This window comes from Chiroxiphia lanceolata, chromosome 1, assembly GCF_009829145.1.
Source record: "Chiroxiphia lanceolata isolate bChiLan1 chromosome 1, bChiLan1.pri, whole genome shotgun sequence".
Taxonomy (NCBI): Eukaryota; Metazoa; Chordata; class Aves; order Passeriformes; family Pipridae; genus Chiroxiphia; species Chiroxiphia lanceolata.
The window spans coordinates 151,726,042-151,741,482 of record NC_045637.1 but is presented as its reverse complement, the minus strand read 5'-3'; the positions used below and the strand labels follow the sequence as shown (position 1 = coordinate 151,741,482).

Sequence of the window (15,441 nt, the reverse complement as noted above, 5' to 3'; positions counted from 1 at the left end):
AATAAAACCTAATCAATAAATCACAGAAAACATTAGAGTACACGTTAGCCTTCTGCAGAAAGATAATTGTCCTACTTTTGCATTATCTCTTTATTAATCACTTCAGGTTTGCAAGGCAAGTAAGTTAATTAACGAGGAGCAGGGAAGAAAACGAAGAAAGGGCATTTTGTCTGAAATTATTTCGTGTCCCTCCTTTGCCTGGCTCTGTGAACCAGCCTTATCTGTATGCTGCTAACTCCATGTTTCTGACTTCTATTTTTAAGTATGCAGACCCAGTGGCCGACTTACTGGATCGCTGGGGTGTGTTCAGGGCAAGGCTCTTTAGAGAATCCTGTGTTTTCCACCGAGGAAATTATGTGAAGGATCTGAGTCGACTGGGACGTGAGCTGAGTAAAGTTATTATAGTAGATAATTCTCCTGCATCTTACATCTTCCATCCTGAAAATGCAGTAAGTATTCGAAATGCTCAAGCGTGACTTCATCTTTCTGTTCCTTGCCCAGACCTTCTGATTCAGAAAATAACTTTTCAGAGCCCTGTCTTGTATTAGTTTCTGTGTTTTCTTAGGCTGCAGGTAGCTTCTGGGATTCACTGCCAAGTGGTGAAGGACATGGGCAAACTGATCTTGACAGCGTGTCATAGCCATGGCTGCTCATGTGCTTTCAGCTTTAGCTTGTGGCATGAAGTCCAGCAGTTCTGAGAAATACCAGGTGGTGTGGAACCTGAGGAACCAACATAGCTCTAAAAACCAAAGCTGCCCTGCAGCACAGCTTTTGTTCTTTGCAGTGGTGATTACAGATAGAATGGTTTGCTTGAGTACAACTTCTTGTACTCCCATCTTTTTTCATTGTGGGAATGAAAATATTTTATTAGGCAAGAGAATGGATGTTTTACTGGTTGCTATCTGAAATCTGTGTTCGTGGGTAAGGGAAAGAAAAAAAAAAACAAGATCCTGTTGTGGTGTTATGCTTCTCCTTCAAGTGTTTTTGTGATAACTCCCTTCATAATTAGAAATGTTAGCCAACAAATTCATCAGGTTTTAGGAACAAGGATGAAAGACAGGTAGCAGTAGTACTTCAGGGGAGAGTAATTAGGAGCAGTGTACGTTGTCACTGTGTGTTTGGTGGCTCCAGGAGCTCGGATGGAATGGTCTGGCACTTGCTCCCTCCATTGCTGCAGTCAGTACAGATGCTCACAGCTGCTTTGTAGCTGCCAGGGTAGAAGCTGGAACTCCCTTACATCTACTGACTTTTAAACAACCAGGCTGTGCAGTGCTTTCTTTGATGTTTTTAGCCTGTCGTCTTTGCGAACTCTTAAAATTAGTGTAGGAAAATTTTTATCAGGACCACTGTTTTCCGTGGTTCTGCCTCTCTGGAATAGCATTTTTTTTTTTAACATGAGCTGTTTATGTTGCAGCAGGCAGCTTTTAAGTTCAGATGCTAAAACTGTGATGCCTCAAGTGATGTGGTGAAAACATTTCTCTAGTTGGTGCCACACGTGGTTTAAAGTTGCCATTTATGATAACCAGGAGCTGAAGCTCTAAATTTATGTTCATGATTAAAATCAAAAACCTGATCCAGATCATCGTTTGGTATCTCAGAATAATGAGCTGTAGAAATTTGGGAGATGAAGTTAAGGGCCTTGTCAGAGTGGTTTAATCATGTATAGAAAAGTGCTGCTAGTGAACTGACACTCGAGTCTCTGCAGAAACCAGAGCTTGTAACAAGATCCAAGATAGTCTTTAAAAGACCTCAGTGCACTTCCATAGTGAAGATACACATCCAGCCCACATATTTAAGGAGGGTTATTACATGCATTATTTTCTGAACCTGTTCTCGAGGTTTAGTATTTTAATCTGAGCTCTGTTCTGTACTCGCTGTTAAATATTTCCTCCAAACCCCTTGCCAGAAGGGGTTGTTGCTGCATTCCTCTGTCTGGTGACTCACACTGATAATTCTTAGAGAGGGAAAAAAAAAAAAAAAAGACTTGCCTGTAAATAAACTGTCAGTGCAGCTTTATAACCTGTGTCTCCCTTCCAGTCTGTTCTGGAATGTTAAGGAGGCAGAGCTAGTCAGGCTGCCCAGTGTGGGTCACGTAGGTGACCTGGACATGCAGGTGAAGGTCAACTGTCCTGCAGCTGGCTTTGGGGTTGGGGTTGGGTGCTACAAAACATGGGCTTGAACCTGGTGCTCCACCTGAATGCTAATGATTAGCAATTTGCCTTATTGCGATGATGGGTGTTGCAGGACACCCACACAGGCAAAACTCACGTGTCCTTCACATCATGAAACCCTCTCAGTGTTTTGTTGGTTGCTTTGTTTCAGGTGCCTGTGCAGTCCTGGTTTGATGACATGACAGACACAGAGCTGCTAGATCTTATTCCTTTCTTTGAAGGACTAAGCAAAGAGGAAGAAGTTTACAGTATGCTTCATAAACTCTGCAACAGGTAGCCCTTAACTTTGACTGACTTCTGCTACTAGATTGCAGTTGCTAGAGGCTGTCTCCATCTTTTTCAGCTCTTTCAAATGTAAGCTTTGGGGAGGTCACCCCTGTCAGAAGTGCTACTCTTGATCTTCCTGTTACATTGGACACGAAGGACAATCATGAGTGATGCTCTTAAGCCTTCAGAAGCCTGACTCCTAAGGTCATGTGTTCAGACTACTTTTTTAAAGGAAAAAAAAAAAAAAAGAAGCTATTTTAAGTGGGACTCTTTTAATTAATTTCATAAATGGACATCTTTTACTGGATCAGCTTTTCTTAAAACATGCCAAAAAAAAAAGAAGCTTGTATTTCAGCAGTTGAATTTCTCTCCCTTTCTTCCCCTCCCACTATGCAGACAATTTTACCCCCCTGCTTAGAGCAGTTGACCTGACTCTGAATTTTTTCTTACAGAATGAAGTGCCTTTTTGAATGTTATTTTAAGATAAAAAAATTCATTTTTGTATAAGACGTATTTCCAGACATCTTTTAGTCTTGTATTGTCTAAATGCTTTAAAAGGAAAAAGGAAAAAAATTTTATAGAGCACTGTAATATATAACAAAGGAAAAAGTTGAAACCAAGATGCTGGGTTCCTGTCTCCACAGTGACATTAAGTTGCATTACACTTTGTCACGCTCGGAAGGTTCGGGCGTTTCGTGGGAGGGGTGAATTGGGTTCATTACACGGTTGTTTCACCGACGATGATTTTGGGCACAGTTTGGAACATATCTGCAGTTGTTTTGAGTGTGTCAGGGAATGATGGAATTGAGAAAACAAGGTGGCTGAGAGACCTAAAGCACCTTCTCTTGTAGACAGATGAAATTCTGTTGTCTCTGCTTACGCACAACTGCCATGCCTCTCGATTTTCAGAAAACCATTATCTTGGGAGAACGGGGAGGAGGAGATCTATTTATTAGTTTAAGATTCTTTTCTTAAAACAGCCCGTCTGGGTAAGCTGGATCTGTGTTGAGCTGTTTGGAGTACTTTTTTCTTTTTATTGCTGCTACTGTATACTCACCAAATGGAGTTGACCATCGGCTGTTATACTGTTTTTGCCACTGTGCCTGTGCTATGAAACATTTTCTGTAAGCTGCAAACTTGGGCAATAAATAAAATGCAGGCTTCATAACCCACCCCCATGGATTAATCCAATGGTATCTGAAATACCAGAGAACTCAGTTAAAGGTGACCTGTAAAGGGTATTTTTTTTTAATTTTTTTTTTTTTTTCAATTGGGGTGAAGCCCTCTCCTTTCGTTGGTGTATAAAAATGCAAAAAAGCATTTTGCTCGCATCTCTGATTTGTATTTCTTTTTCCCTCAAGCTGTAAGGTACAGATTGGGAGCTGTATCAAGCTTTGCTAAAAGGGCACAAGTTACTAGCCTAGACTAAAATGGCTCCTCTGGCTTTGGAGTTGAGTTAGACTCATCTCTGAGTCTGAGAACCTGCTTAGCATCTTCTGCAGTGTCAGAGGTGCTTTTTCAGTTGAATAACTTTTAAACATTTTAAGCCTTTGAAGAAAAGGCACACACCTTTTCTTTCTTACTTTTTCTCCCCCTTTCCAGTGTCACCTTTTAATTATCCTCCACCCCAGAAATCTGCAAACACAAAAAAGTGCAGCTGTGTTTGGCTGTCACCAGAGAAGACTAAATGGACTATTCGGTGCTTCTAATTAGCCTCGTGCTAAATTCTGAATTGCAGATCCCCTTTGCCTTTTCTGTTTCTCTCGCAAAGTCTTGAAGACTTGAGGGGGGGGAAAAAAAAAAAAAGGACAAAAACCAACTTTTTTGCGATGGACTTGGCTTGTGATCCTCGTCTAAAATCATTGGTGAAGCAGCTTAACAACGTTCATAGAAGGGCAGGCAGTGAGTAGGTTGTAGGTACAGTATAAAAGTGAGCAGCTGTGCTCCAGCTGTGGCTGCACCCAGGGGTGTTGGAGGCAGTCCCGTCACACTCTGTGTGAGTCTGTAATGGCATCACCGTTTTGTTTCTTACCAGCTGGCATTACCTTAGTACTGTACAATTCTGTGCCACAACAAAAGACAAAACCGTCAAACCTAAAATTTAAAAAAAAAAAAAAAAAAAAAATGCCTACTTTGTTTAAAAAAAAAAAAAAAACGGAGGGGAAAAAAATAAAAGAGAGACGTATGGATTCTGGTTAGTCCATTAACGTTCCCTTTCGGTTTGAGATTGTTTAATTTTGTATTTGACTTCAGAGTAACGAAAACCGTAAGCTGCCAAAAAAAGAAAAAAAAAGAAAGAAAAGTTGTTCTCTGAGCAGTATTTTTTCAACTGCGTTTTGCGGCTTCTGGGCTTCAAATGCAGTTTGCAGGGAAGTATTCAGGTTGTAGTTAGTCGTGCAGGTATGAGAGGAATGGCTGAAAAAAAAAAAAAAAAACACAAAACAAGAAAACTCAAAGACTTTTCTCGCAAAGCGTTAGACCAAACAGACAATAAATAACCCACCGTGGTGACCTGTTGTACGTGAGACAAACCATGTCATCCGTTGGCATCTCTGAAAGCAGCGATTTCATGAACCAGTTGCCTTAAGTCTGTGAATGAATGTTGACTATTATTAAAAGTGTCTTGTATTGTTCTAAAATCCACATAGAACGGGCAACTGAACTTCTGCACCAGCTTCTGCAGGAAGGGTTCTGATGATGTTCTGTACAAACCGTACTTAACACTGTATTATTTTGGCTCTTAAAATCCACAAATTTAAAAAAAAAAAAATAAAAAAAATCCCAACTTATTTTAATAAGTTAGTTTTAGTAAAGCATCAAAATAACATTTTGTGACAAAGGCAAAAAACTTAGCCACAGCTTTGATCCCTTAATATTAAGAGTATTTTCTGTAAGTTTTGAGTAATTTAGTAATTTTTTTATTTTTTAACCCACTTGGAGTGCTCTGCAATCAGGTTTGGACTCCCCTGTGTATTCAGATTTGACCAGAGGGATCAAACTGTCCTAGCTGGTTATTTTGACACTTACCATCGTACTTGAAATTTCAAGTGTTGAGTTTGCGTGGATATACATACGCTCTATATTTAGTTTCTAGATTGTAACAAAGCAATATAGTTCTGTCCATACAGTCAGATAATGGAATGTCTGTAAAATTCGCAATACGGGTATTTGATTGTATTTTAAATACAAGAGTTTAAAAACTAAAATAGGAAAAAAAAAAAAAATACTTGTTTCCTAAATCTCTTGCATATTTTGAAGTGCAGTTAGTGCATGCAGGTCACCAGGGCTGTTATAAACCCTGGGTTTCAATTTTATTATTTCTGGATATTATAGGAGTTATTAAAAAGTCTTTTCCAGTTGGTCGTCCCGTTCAGCTAAAGAGATGCTGCCTGGCCTGAAGTTCTGTTGTCCTTTTTATGTCGGGTTAAAAACGGTTTTTTGCCTGTACAGGTATTTTTGAATTAAGCTGTAAGGCAGAATTGCCTTAGATTCTTTAAATTCAGCTGAGGTGTCAACGATTAAATTGCCATTTGTAAACTAGGGCTGTGCGCAGAGTCCTTGTTAACAACCGCCAGGAAGCGTGGCAGGCTTGGAATGGGAGATGGTAGCAAAATGTACAATATTGCTGTGTTCATTTTAGGTAGCTTTGGAAGAGTAATTTGTCTCTTTGTTTTGCCCTTTTGATCTTTATTTAACAGCGAAGTTCTACATGGAGGAAGCTCAACACCTGGAGACATTTGGTTGTCAGTGTACGCAAATCACTTTCTTACAGCATGATTTTGATTAGACTGGTTGGGGACAATAAAGTATCTAAATGACACTGGTGTGTGCTGATGTTGCAGCTTTTGAAATTTCAGTGTATCAAAAAAAAAAAAAAAAAGAAAAGTAGTTATATAAGTTCTGGAGACGTAAATCCTCTGTTTTACAGGTTGTTTTTAACCTAATAAACCACAGTACCGCACAGCCCTATTTGTAAAACGGAAACAAGTTTGTGCCTCTGATTTCCAAGGTGCTGTGATGTTTTGCCTTTGTGGGGCGAGGAGGGGGCAGGTGAGACTGGCGTGGGGCAATTGCTTCAGAATCTCTGGGTAACTATGCAAAACCAGCTGTCAGTTTTCTGTTTCACATGGTTATTGTAAAATCCCAGCTGACTCTCTTTTATTTCTTGTTAAAGGTCTATTGGGAACTCCTTAACGGAGGAGTAAGCAATGGAAATGTTTCTTTCTTTCTTTTTTTCCTTCTTTTTTTTTTTTTTCTTATGATGGAGCTGTTTACACTTTGATGCAATGAACAATCCAGCAATACTTGAGAAACACTACAGATACCATATGAGTGTTTGCAGGAGAGAGAAGTGTTGTCAATCAGGTATTGAATGGTTTCTTTACTGTCACAAATAAAAAATTTTAACAATATAGTTACTTGTGCATGTAATACTTCTCTGGGAAAAAGAAATTCTGCACTTCTTCAGTAAAAGGCACTGCCCTAATTTGTCAGGGACATTATTCCTGCTAATGCACATCCATGTTAAACCATAAAATCATCCATCTATGTCCAACCCTCTTCCCCCTCTCCTCTTTTTAAGTCGTGTGCAGGACTCCTCAGTGCCTGCCCTGGCACCTGCTTGTGCAAACAGAGCTGATGAACTACTGTTGAACTCTGCTAAATAAATTGGTGGCGACTCCTGCAGATGTTCCAGCTATTTAGATCTCTTGGATGAGATCATACAATAATTTGTTCAAGTCTCAAAGCTGTGTGACTTCTTTTGAAGGGCTTACTTCAGCTACTTGAATAGCTGTTCTTAACATCACTGCCATATCCACATGAATATCTGAATAAAACACTTTATTTGGTTGGAAAATCTATTTTGGGACTCTTTATCTGACACAATAAGACTTAGGCAGAGCCTTCCTTTCTAGGAAAAGGCACATATTATTGACGCTTTATGAGCAGAAAACCTCAGGCCTGTTGGAATAAGCAGCTGGCTCAAGATAGCACACTAGTTGCAATTAAAAATATTTTTTAGTTAGTCCTGTGATCAGTTGGAATGACTAGACTGCCTTTACTTTGTACTGGTGAGTCAGGAGGTTGATTTTTAAAAATTTTTTTTTTTAGGTTTGTTTTTGGGGGGGTTTGTTTAGGGGATTTTTTTTTTAGTTTTACCAGTCTCCTTAGCTGCTACTTAGGATAAAGATGCCTTTCTTTTTTTTCTCTCAGTAAAACAAGTGTCTCAAAATTCATAAAACAGCTCATTTACAGCAGTGAGAAAGATCCTTGTTGTTCTGTCCTGACTGATTAAAACCGAGCACACCCTAGTCTACGTACTTAAAACACCTTCCCATGTTTTTCCCCCATTTCATTGTGTTTTTGACTCAGAAGGAAAGCCAACCACTCTGAAATCCCCTGCAGGATGGGATAGGGCCTCTTCCAGGTGGGCTGCACTCCAGGGGATCCTGCAGTCTCCAGCAGTTTTCCTGGCAAGCGACCCTCGCCATCCAGACTTCCCCTCAGCCCAGCTACGCTGGCAGGAGACCAGGCAAAGCTCTCCTGGACTCCTCTGCTTCCACTGGAGCTACTGGTGAATAAATGATCTGTAGGTAATATATTGGTTTGGACAGGTTGGCAGACTCAAACTTGGGAAGCTTCCAGGAGTGTTTTGTTGGGAAGGAGCTGTGCTGAGGAGCCGGGTTCTCCGTAATTGCCCGATACCACTTAATGGGCATTTCTGAAACACAGGACACACAGATGGGTTTGGCTCCGTAGGGCAGGTCTCTGCATCAGCAGTTACACAGTTTCCCAGATTCAAAAGCAATTAGAAGGGTTTGGTCATTGCTTGGATCAGCAGCAAACTGGGTTTGGGAGGCGCTGGCCGTGTCCGTGTCCCCGGGCCTCGGTGGACCCGTCGTAGCTCCCACCGCTCTTCTCTGCGCACCCGACAGCCTTTAATTTTGGAACAGCCCTTTGATTGAGGGATGTAAACACACTTGATCAGGATGGAAACTGCAGGAAAATGCTGGACAAAGAAAGGCAGCGCAGCTGGCACCCGCCAGCCTTGGCCATCGTCTCGGGCTGGACTCCAGCAAGGACAAGGCTGCTGCTGCTCGAAGGGGAACGGAGGAGTCACCGCTCAGCCAGAAACACGTCACCCCCTCACAGAACCTCTGTTCTCCCAGATAATGAGGGTTGATCGTTTTGTCCCTACAAACGCGATGTCACCGCCTCAGAATTCCTGGCGTTTCAATAAATGTTGCACTCCAAGGCTCAGAGGAGTTGCTGGCTTGACAATGGGTTGTTTTCTTTTGTCCGATTTTAATGAGCTTTTGTGATGAAAACCAAATTTCTTTACAGTGTAACCTTGTGATTTTATTTTTTTTTTTCCACGCTTTGATTCAGTTTGACAATAAACTATCTGTGTTATTTTTTTCATCCTTTCATGTCTGATAATGCACATAGTTGAGGGCTGCTCCCAGGAGTCCCCCACTGTGCCCACATGCCATTCTCCATGGGGGAAATACTGGGAGGGGGAAGCAAAGGCTTCAGAGAATCAGGCCAGAGAGTTCTCCTCATTCCATTCCTCTCACAACTCTTTGGACTTCCTGGGCTTTAATAAAGATGAAAGCCCTGACTGCTGAGCATCAAGGGCTCTTTCCTCTAGCAGCATATTTGGCAGGTGGGTTCAGTTCCTGTTCTTCTTGGTTAACCTGCTGAGGTTTCAATAAAGCCATCTTGCTGCTTCCAGAGCCGCTGAAGCCTGTACAGAAGTGGGAGCTGAGAAAGGAGCGAGATCCTGGATTTCTGGGAGGGGATAAGGAAGTGGGAGAAAACTGTTGGGGACTGGTGGGGTTTCCTGTACAACCCCCTGTCAGTTCCTGTGTGCAGCACCCCTCTTGTAGTGCTCACAGCACCCCTGAAGCAGTGGGTTGGTTCCTTACCTGCCTGTCCTGGGTTTGTAGGGATAAATAGGGCCTGAGAGCAGATCAGGAGGCACATCCCTGCCTTCCTTCCAGGCTGCAGTGGCATCTGCCTCCATAACTTTGGCAGTGCCAGTTGTGAGTGCTGATCCATCCGTAGTGGTGGTGAGCTGGTGACCTGACACTGGTTTTGGGTCAGCCAGTCTGTGGGCAAACAACATTGATCCCCTAAGGGATTGGGAGGAACTGGGGGAGCCGCCTTGTGCCTGAGTTGGGTTGGTTCAAGGTGCTCCTGTGAAGCAGCTTTTCACCTGGCACATGTCCCCGAGTTAGGTCCGCATGGAAGGGGCATGCTGAAGAAGCTGGGTGTAAGTTAAGCATTTACTGGAAGACAAACCCACAGAAATACAAAAGTCTGACGTTTTCATGTGTGTTTTTAACAGGATAATCATTCTATAAAAATGCCTTTAGGATTTTTTTCCTAGTCTCTGCCTAATCTCCTGGTTACTTTGTGCTGTACCCTCAGAGGTCGAGAACCACTGTGGGGTTTTTTATGCATCTGAAATGCTCAGGCACAAAGTCTGATGTCGTGGGCCATTTTGTTCTTTCACAAGCAAATGCATTTAGAAGAAGAGAGGAAGCTTTTTGTCAAGACCTGAGCCTGTTTAATCACAGAATTATAGAATCATTTAGGTTGGAAGGGACTTACAGCTGAGTTGGGCCACATGCTGTGTAGGAGTAGGGCTGAGACTGAGCACATACAGGTCTTGCCCTTGGCTTTGCATCACGGGGCTGTAGCTCTGTGACCCTTAATATTCCTTTTAATATTTTCTCTAAATAGTGAGCAGAGCCTTGATTTCATTGGAATCATCTGTAACACATCTTAGTAAGGCAGGTAGAGCAGGTTCAGATGAATAATCACCCACTGGCCTGATCTCTAATCTGCTGGATAGATCTTGAAATAATAACTGGAGGGGTCAGGCAAATATTTGGAATGATGATGGCTGTGGTTGGAAAATGGTTGGACTGTTGCACCTCGGGGAGAGGGATGAGCAGGCAGGAAGGACAGGAGCTGGGGGAGGTCTGGAGGGGGCTTTGTGGCTCTGAACTCTGCTGGGCCAAGCCGTGGCATGGTCTGGCAGTGGGTGCACTTGGCTTTGATGTATCCATGATCCAAGTTTTGGGAAAATGAGGAGGCTTATAAAGGCTCGGGCCATGCAGGGCTCTGTCACACCACGAGATGGTGCAGCTGTGCAGCGCTGGCTTTTAAAGGCACCGTAGAGGATTTTTAAAAGGCATTATCTCGAGTAAAAGCATCACCACAACTTCGAATATCTGAATCCCCTGCCAGGGTTGCACTCCACGGAAAACATCTTCCTTCAGGTAAAAATCTTTCAGAGGCAATTTCTTCATTTGCCCAATGAATGCTGAGTTTCCTTTGCAAAAGGAACCTGTGGCCCCTCACCTGAATACAGGTAAGTATTCGTGATAATTTTAGTCTCTTGATTATTTTTTCTTCCACGAAAACGCAGAAACATGTGATCAGCACATGAAAAATAAAGAGGAAAATCAGCATTTCTCAAATAGTTGAGTTCTAAATTATGTCCCTGGTGTGGTAAACCTTGTTTTCCTCCAAAAGCTCTGCTGCTCACCTTCTCTTTCTAAAGCAACATCATTTTAAACTGGGATTTGGCTGAAGTACATCAGGAGGACTGTGGACAAATGTTGAGTCTTCAGGCGGGGGAGGAAGAGAAAGAAGAAAGCAGTGTGGTGCCAGGCTGGCAGGTGTGTAACAAGGCACCTCTCTCTGTGCCAATTCCGCTTCCCTGCCGTGTGTGCTGAGCCGTGTGAGACCTGGGCCAGAGCACGGGGGTGAGGGGAGGGTCAAGGCTGAACCAGAAGGGCTGCATCCACCAGGGAATGGACCACACCTGCAGGGCTGCTCCTCCCTGTTAGTGAGGGCATTGTCTGGTTTCACGTACCCAACATGCTCTTGTTTTCTGAAGAGAAGTGTTTTTCCAACTCACCACCTCCCTTTGCTGCCCATCCCCTTGGCCTTCTGCTCCCTCTCACTGGAGGCACCTGCCCTGTGAGAAAGACTGAAGGAGTCAGGTCCCTTTTTCCTGGGAAGAGAAGGCTCAGGCAGGACCTCATCACAGCTGCAGAGTACAGAGGCTCCCTCTTCACACGGAGTCATGCGGAGAACAACAGGGAACAGGTACAAGTAGCACCAGAAGAGGTTTTGATTTGGCATAAGACAAATTTTTTACAGTGAGAACAGTCAGTCACGTAAACAACTTCCCCAGGGATGTGGTGGAGTCCCCATCACTGGAGGATCTCAAGATGCAACTGGACGGGGTGATGGATAACCTCATCCAGCTCCTTTCGTGTGACTGGTTGGACCAGGTGACCTTTCAAGATCTCTTCCAACCTGGTGTGCTTTGATTCTATAATTCCCATGTATCTTTTTCCACCTCTTGACTTGCTGTCCCCAGGAATGGGGTGACCAGCTGTCCTGGTAAAGGAGGAGGGCTCTGCAGAGTCATCCAGCCTTGGACAGGCTACTTCCTTGTGCCTCAGATGTTCTCCCCTCTTTTACCCCTTCTTTTAGAGGAATGAACAGATTTCCCTGTGTGTTGATTGTTTTACTCCTCCAAGTGCAAAACATCTGGATTGGAGGTCACACTAAACCCCTTGCAATCCTGCTCCTCGTTAGTTGTGGGGAGCAAAACCACTCTTCTCACTCAGAATATTTTTACTTTGCACGTATTGCCATTTTTATTTTACGCATTTTCCATTTGATTAGCAAAGCAGTGTGACTAGAAGGGAAGATGAGTGTTCTCCAGTGACACAACATGGGGCCAAGAGATGCTGATGGGTATCTCCAGATGTGTATGGGAGAGGCAAACCCCGTCTGGCTGCCCCAGGGGACATGATGCACTACAGGGTGGATGGCTTGTGTTTAACCTGAAGGTTAATTCATGCAGGGGAGGCTGCCTTGAAAGCTAAATCCCACGCTGGGATCCCTGCCTGGGCCCAATTCCTGGCTTTTCTAGGTGACAGCTTTGCCTGTCACAGGCAGCTCCAGCACACAGGGCCCTGGGGGTGCTGGAGCTGAGGGGATGCTGCTGCAACACCTGCATCTCTGTTAGCAAAACAAAGACATTCTCTGCTGCAAAAATCAGATGATCTGCAAATACCTGTTCCCCATGAGATGGAGAATGAAGGTGTAACTTGATTAATGTAACCCAGCCAATAGGGAGAACTTAAATTAAAAGGAGAAAAAATTCCTTGACAGGCATCTCCCAACCTTTACAGTGATACACAGTGTGTCAGGGAAAAGGTCAGGCTCCAGTTAAAGACTCCAGTTAATGGCTTGGTGTTAAATGTGACTCTGATCTCTCCAAGATCCTGTTTCTCCCTGAATCCTTTAATTTTCTTGGATGCTGTTGGGGCACAGGCACTTCTCACCTTCACTCTGATGAAAAGGAAGGAAATTATCTGTACCCCATTGTCCAAGGGGTAAAACAATTCCACAAATAATATTTGTTCTTATATCTTCTCTGAGGGCTGCAGCCTTGCCTCATTTGATTCCACATCACTCTGGCTCTCCTGAAAATCTCTGGGAGCTGGGGGATAAATGCTTTTTATCTGCCTGCAGTGAGTCAGCTACAGGCAGCAAAGGGAACCAGATTTTCTGGCTGCTTCGGATTTTCTAAATTTCAACTACACAGAAAATCAAGTTCTTCTTTTAACTTCTTGGTAACCAGGTTGTCAGCTGTGACACTTTGTTGTGATGTTTTTTTAAAATAATGAATTTGATGTGCTTGCTGACAGGCTGGATCTCACAGGCACTGGGTTTGTGTGCTGTCACCCATTTTTAGGGATCTCACCACCAAAATAGGTATCGGCTCCATCCTGGAGACAGTTACAAGTGTTGAAGCAGAGTGACTAATTAGTCATAATAGGGGGATCTTTTCCCTAATATCTTTTTCTGTTTTAGAGCAGATACCTCCTGAGAACTAGTGAAGCAGAAATTGGATCATTATGAACCTCTGCAAATAAAGAGAGTGGCAGCTCATCCTCCAGCAAGATGAGCACACCCTGGGCTGCATCACAAGAACTGCGACCAGCAGGTCGAGGGAGGGGATTCTCCCCCTCTGCTCTGCCCTTCTCAGACCCCACCTGCAGTGCTGTGTCCAGCTCTGGGACCCCAACACAAGAAGGACGTGGAGCTGCTGGAGCGAGTCCAGAGGTGGCCATGAAGATGCTCCAAGGGCTGGAGCACCTCTGCTCTGCAGACAGGCTGGGAGAGATGGGGATGTTCAGCCTGGAGAAGAGAAGGCTCCAGGGAGATCTCAGAGCCCCTTCCAGTGCCTAAAGGGGCTCCAAGAGAGCAGGAGAGGGACTTTGGACGAGGGCTTGGAGTGATAGTACAAGGGGGGATGGCTTTACAGTGATAGAAGGCAGGGTTAGATCAGATATTAGGAAGAAATGTTTCAATATGAGGGTGGTGAGGCCCTGGCACAGGTTGCCCAGAGAAGCTGTAGATGCCCCATCCCTGGAAGTGTTCAAAGCCAGGTTGGACAGGGCTTGGAGCAACCTGGGATAGTGGAAGGTGTCCCTGCCCATGGCAGGGGGTGGAACTGGATGATCTTTAAGTTCCCTTCCAACCCAAACCGTTTTAGGATTCTGAGAGATCCCACCTGCCATGGCCCTGCTGAGAAAACCCTGCCAGGAAAGGTGTGGCATGGAGCAGGATTTTCTGTGCTGTGACCTCCCACCTCTCCATGCTCTGGAGAGCTGGTTCTTCTGTAACAACAACAGTTAGAGATGGGTGAAAGTGCTCCGAGTTGCTTTTTTTCAATGCCCATATTTTATCAAAACAGATCATGAAGTTGTCAATTTCTATGAAATGTCTGCTCCCCTCTCCTGTTCTATGGCAATTAAAAAATTGGAACAATTAAAAATTAAAATTAAAAAATTATTTTTTTTACTAGTAATTTAAAAGTTCAGAAGAGCTCTGTGATTATTATTTTCCTTTTTTTTTTTCCTTATGTGAGTAGCAACTCTAGCCTTACTCCTTCTATCAACAAACAGCCTCAAGGGCTGGTCTGAGGGCTGTTATGAAAAAGCTTCACTGCTGTAGTGAAAGAAACACAGATATGGGAAAACTAAGGCTGCTGCAGTACCAGCAAGCTCTGTTTGGCCTCTGAACATTCAATTTGAACTTGCAGGTAACTTCTTCAACGAGAAGAAATAGAGAGAGATGCTAAACTCTGAATGGTCCCAATCCAAGACTGCAAACTGTGTGAAGGCACAGTCCTGTGCAGGGTAGGAGGGGAGAATGACTGTGTCAGGCTAAGGGAGGAGGGAGGATGGGAAGCACAAGCTGTCAGGTACTGGAGCTGCCTTCAGATCTACAACCAAGGCAGCAGCTTCAAAGCACTTCATCAAACACTAACTGTCTCTGTTGGAAGACATGAAAAATTGGGGAAAATAACATCAGATGCCTTTTTGCTGGGAAAAACGGTCACAGGAGAAGCCTTCCTCATCTCAGATCAGCCCAAGGCACTGGGTGGCAATGGCCAAAAAGTGGTATCAGAGAATCACCAAATGGTTTGAGTTGGAAGGGACCTTAAACACCATCTATTTCCAACCCCCTACCATGGGCAGGGACACCTTCCACTAGACCAGGCTGAGGTCAGTTGTTACCTCCTCGCTGTTGCCTGCTCCAGCTGCTGTTTGTCTCCATCAGTTGCTTGTCCAGAGGTTTGTAACGTAGCTTTGCTCATCCTTCAGCTCCCCCAGCCCAATGGGAAGTGTGCTGCCTTCAGGAAATCTGAGCAAAAGTTGCTTTAGTCATGCCCAAAGCCCCATGGAAAGAACTAAACCCTCCTGTCTCAAACTCAGCTGCTTAAGCTCGGTGGGCTTGGAGGGGCTTTCCAAAGATCACTTCTTAATGCAGTTTCCCCTGGGAGAACCCCTTCCTGTGTGGTTTTGGTTACTGCCTTGAGGGAGTGGAGTTATTGTGCTGGAGGAAGATAAAAGTGAGGCACTGTGTTAAACACTGCTGTTATTTTAGGGAAGCTCCC

At 43.9% G+C, this 15,441-nt stretch overlaps 1 protein-coding gene across 7 annotated transcripts in view; it reads left to right on the top strand.

The window, feature by feature from the left end:
* Positions 1 to 13,412, top strand: part of CTDSPL (CTD small phosphatase like) — an 86,731-nt gene extending 73,319 nt beyond the window's left edge. For 3 of the 7 annotated variants that reach the window (XM_032708263.1, XM_032708293.1, XM_032708282.1), the window contains 3 exons: positions 264 to 449; positions 2,323 to 2,444; positions 11,014 to 11,198. In XM_032708263.1, the coding sequence (XP_032564154.1) occupies positions 264 to 449; positions 2,323 to 2,444; positions 11,014 to 11,188 (483 nt within the window). In that variant the 3' untranslated portion in view covers positions 11,189 to 11,198. Of the gene's footprint in view, positions 1 to 263; positions 450 to 2,322; positions 6,259 to 11,013; positions 11,199 to 13,349 lie in introns of those variants that run through there. The other 4 variants (XM_032708322.1, XM_032708303.1, XM_032708313.1 and 1 more) reach the window with 2 other exon arrangements.
* The last annotated feature ends 2,029 nt before the right edge of the window (positions 13,413 to 15,441 follow it).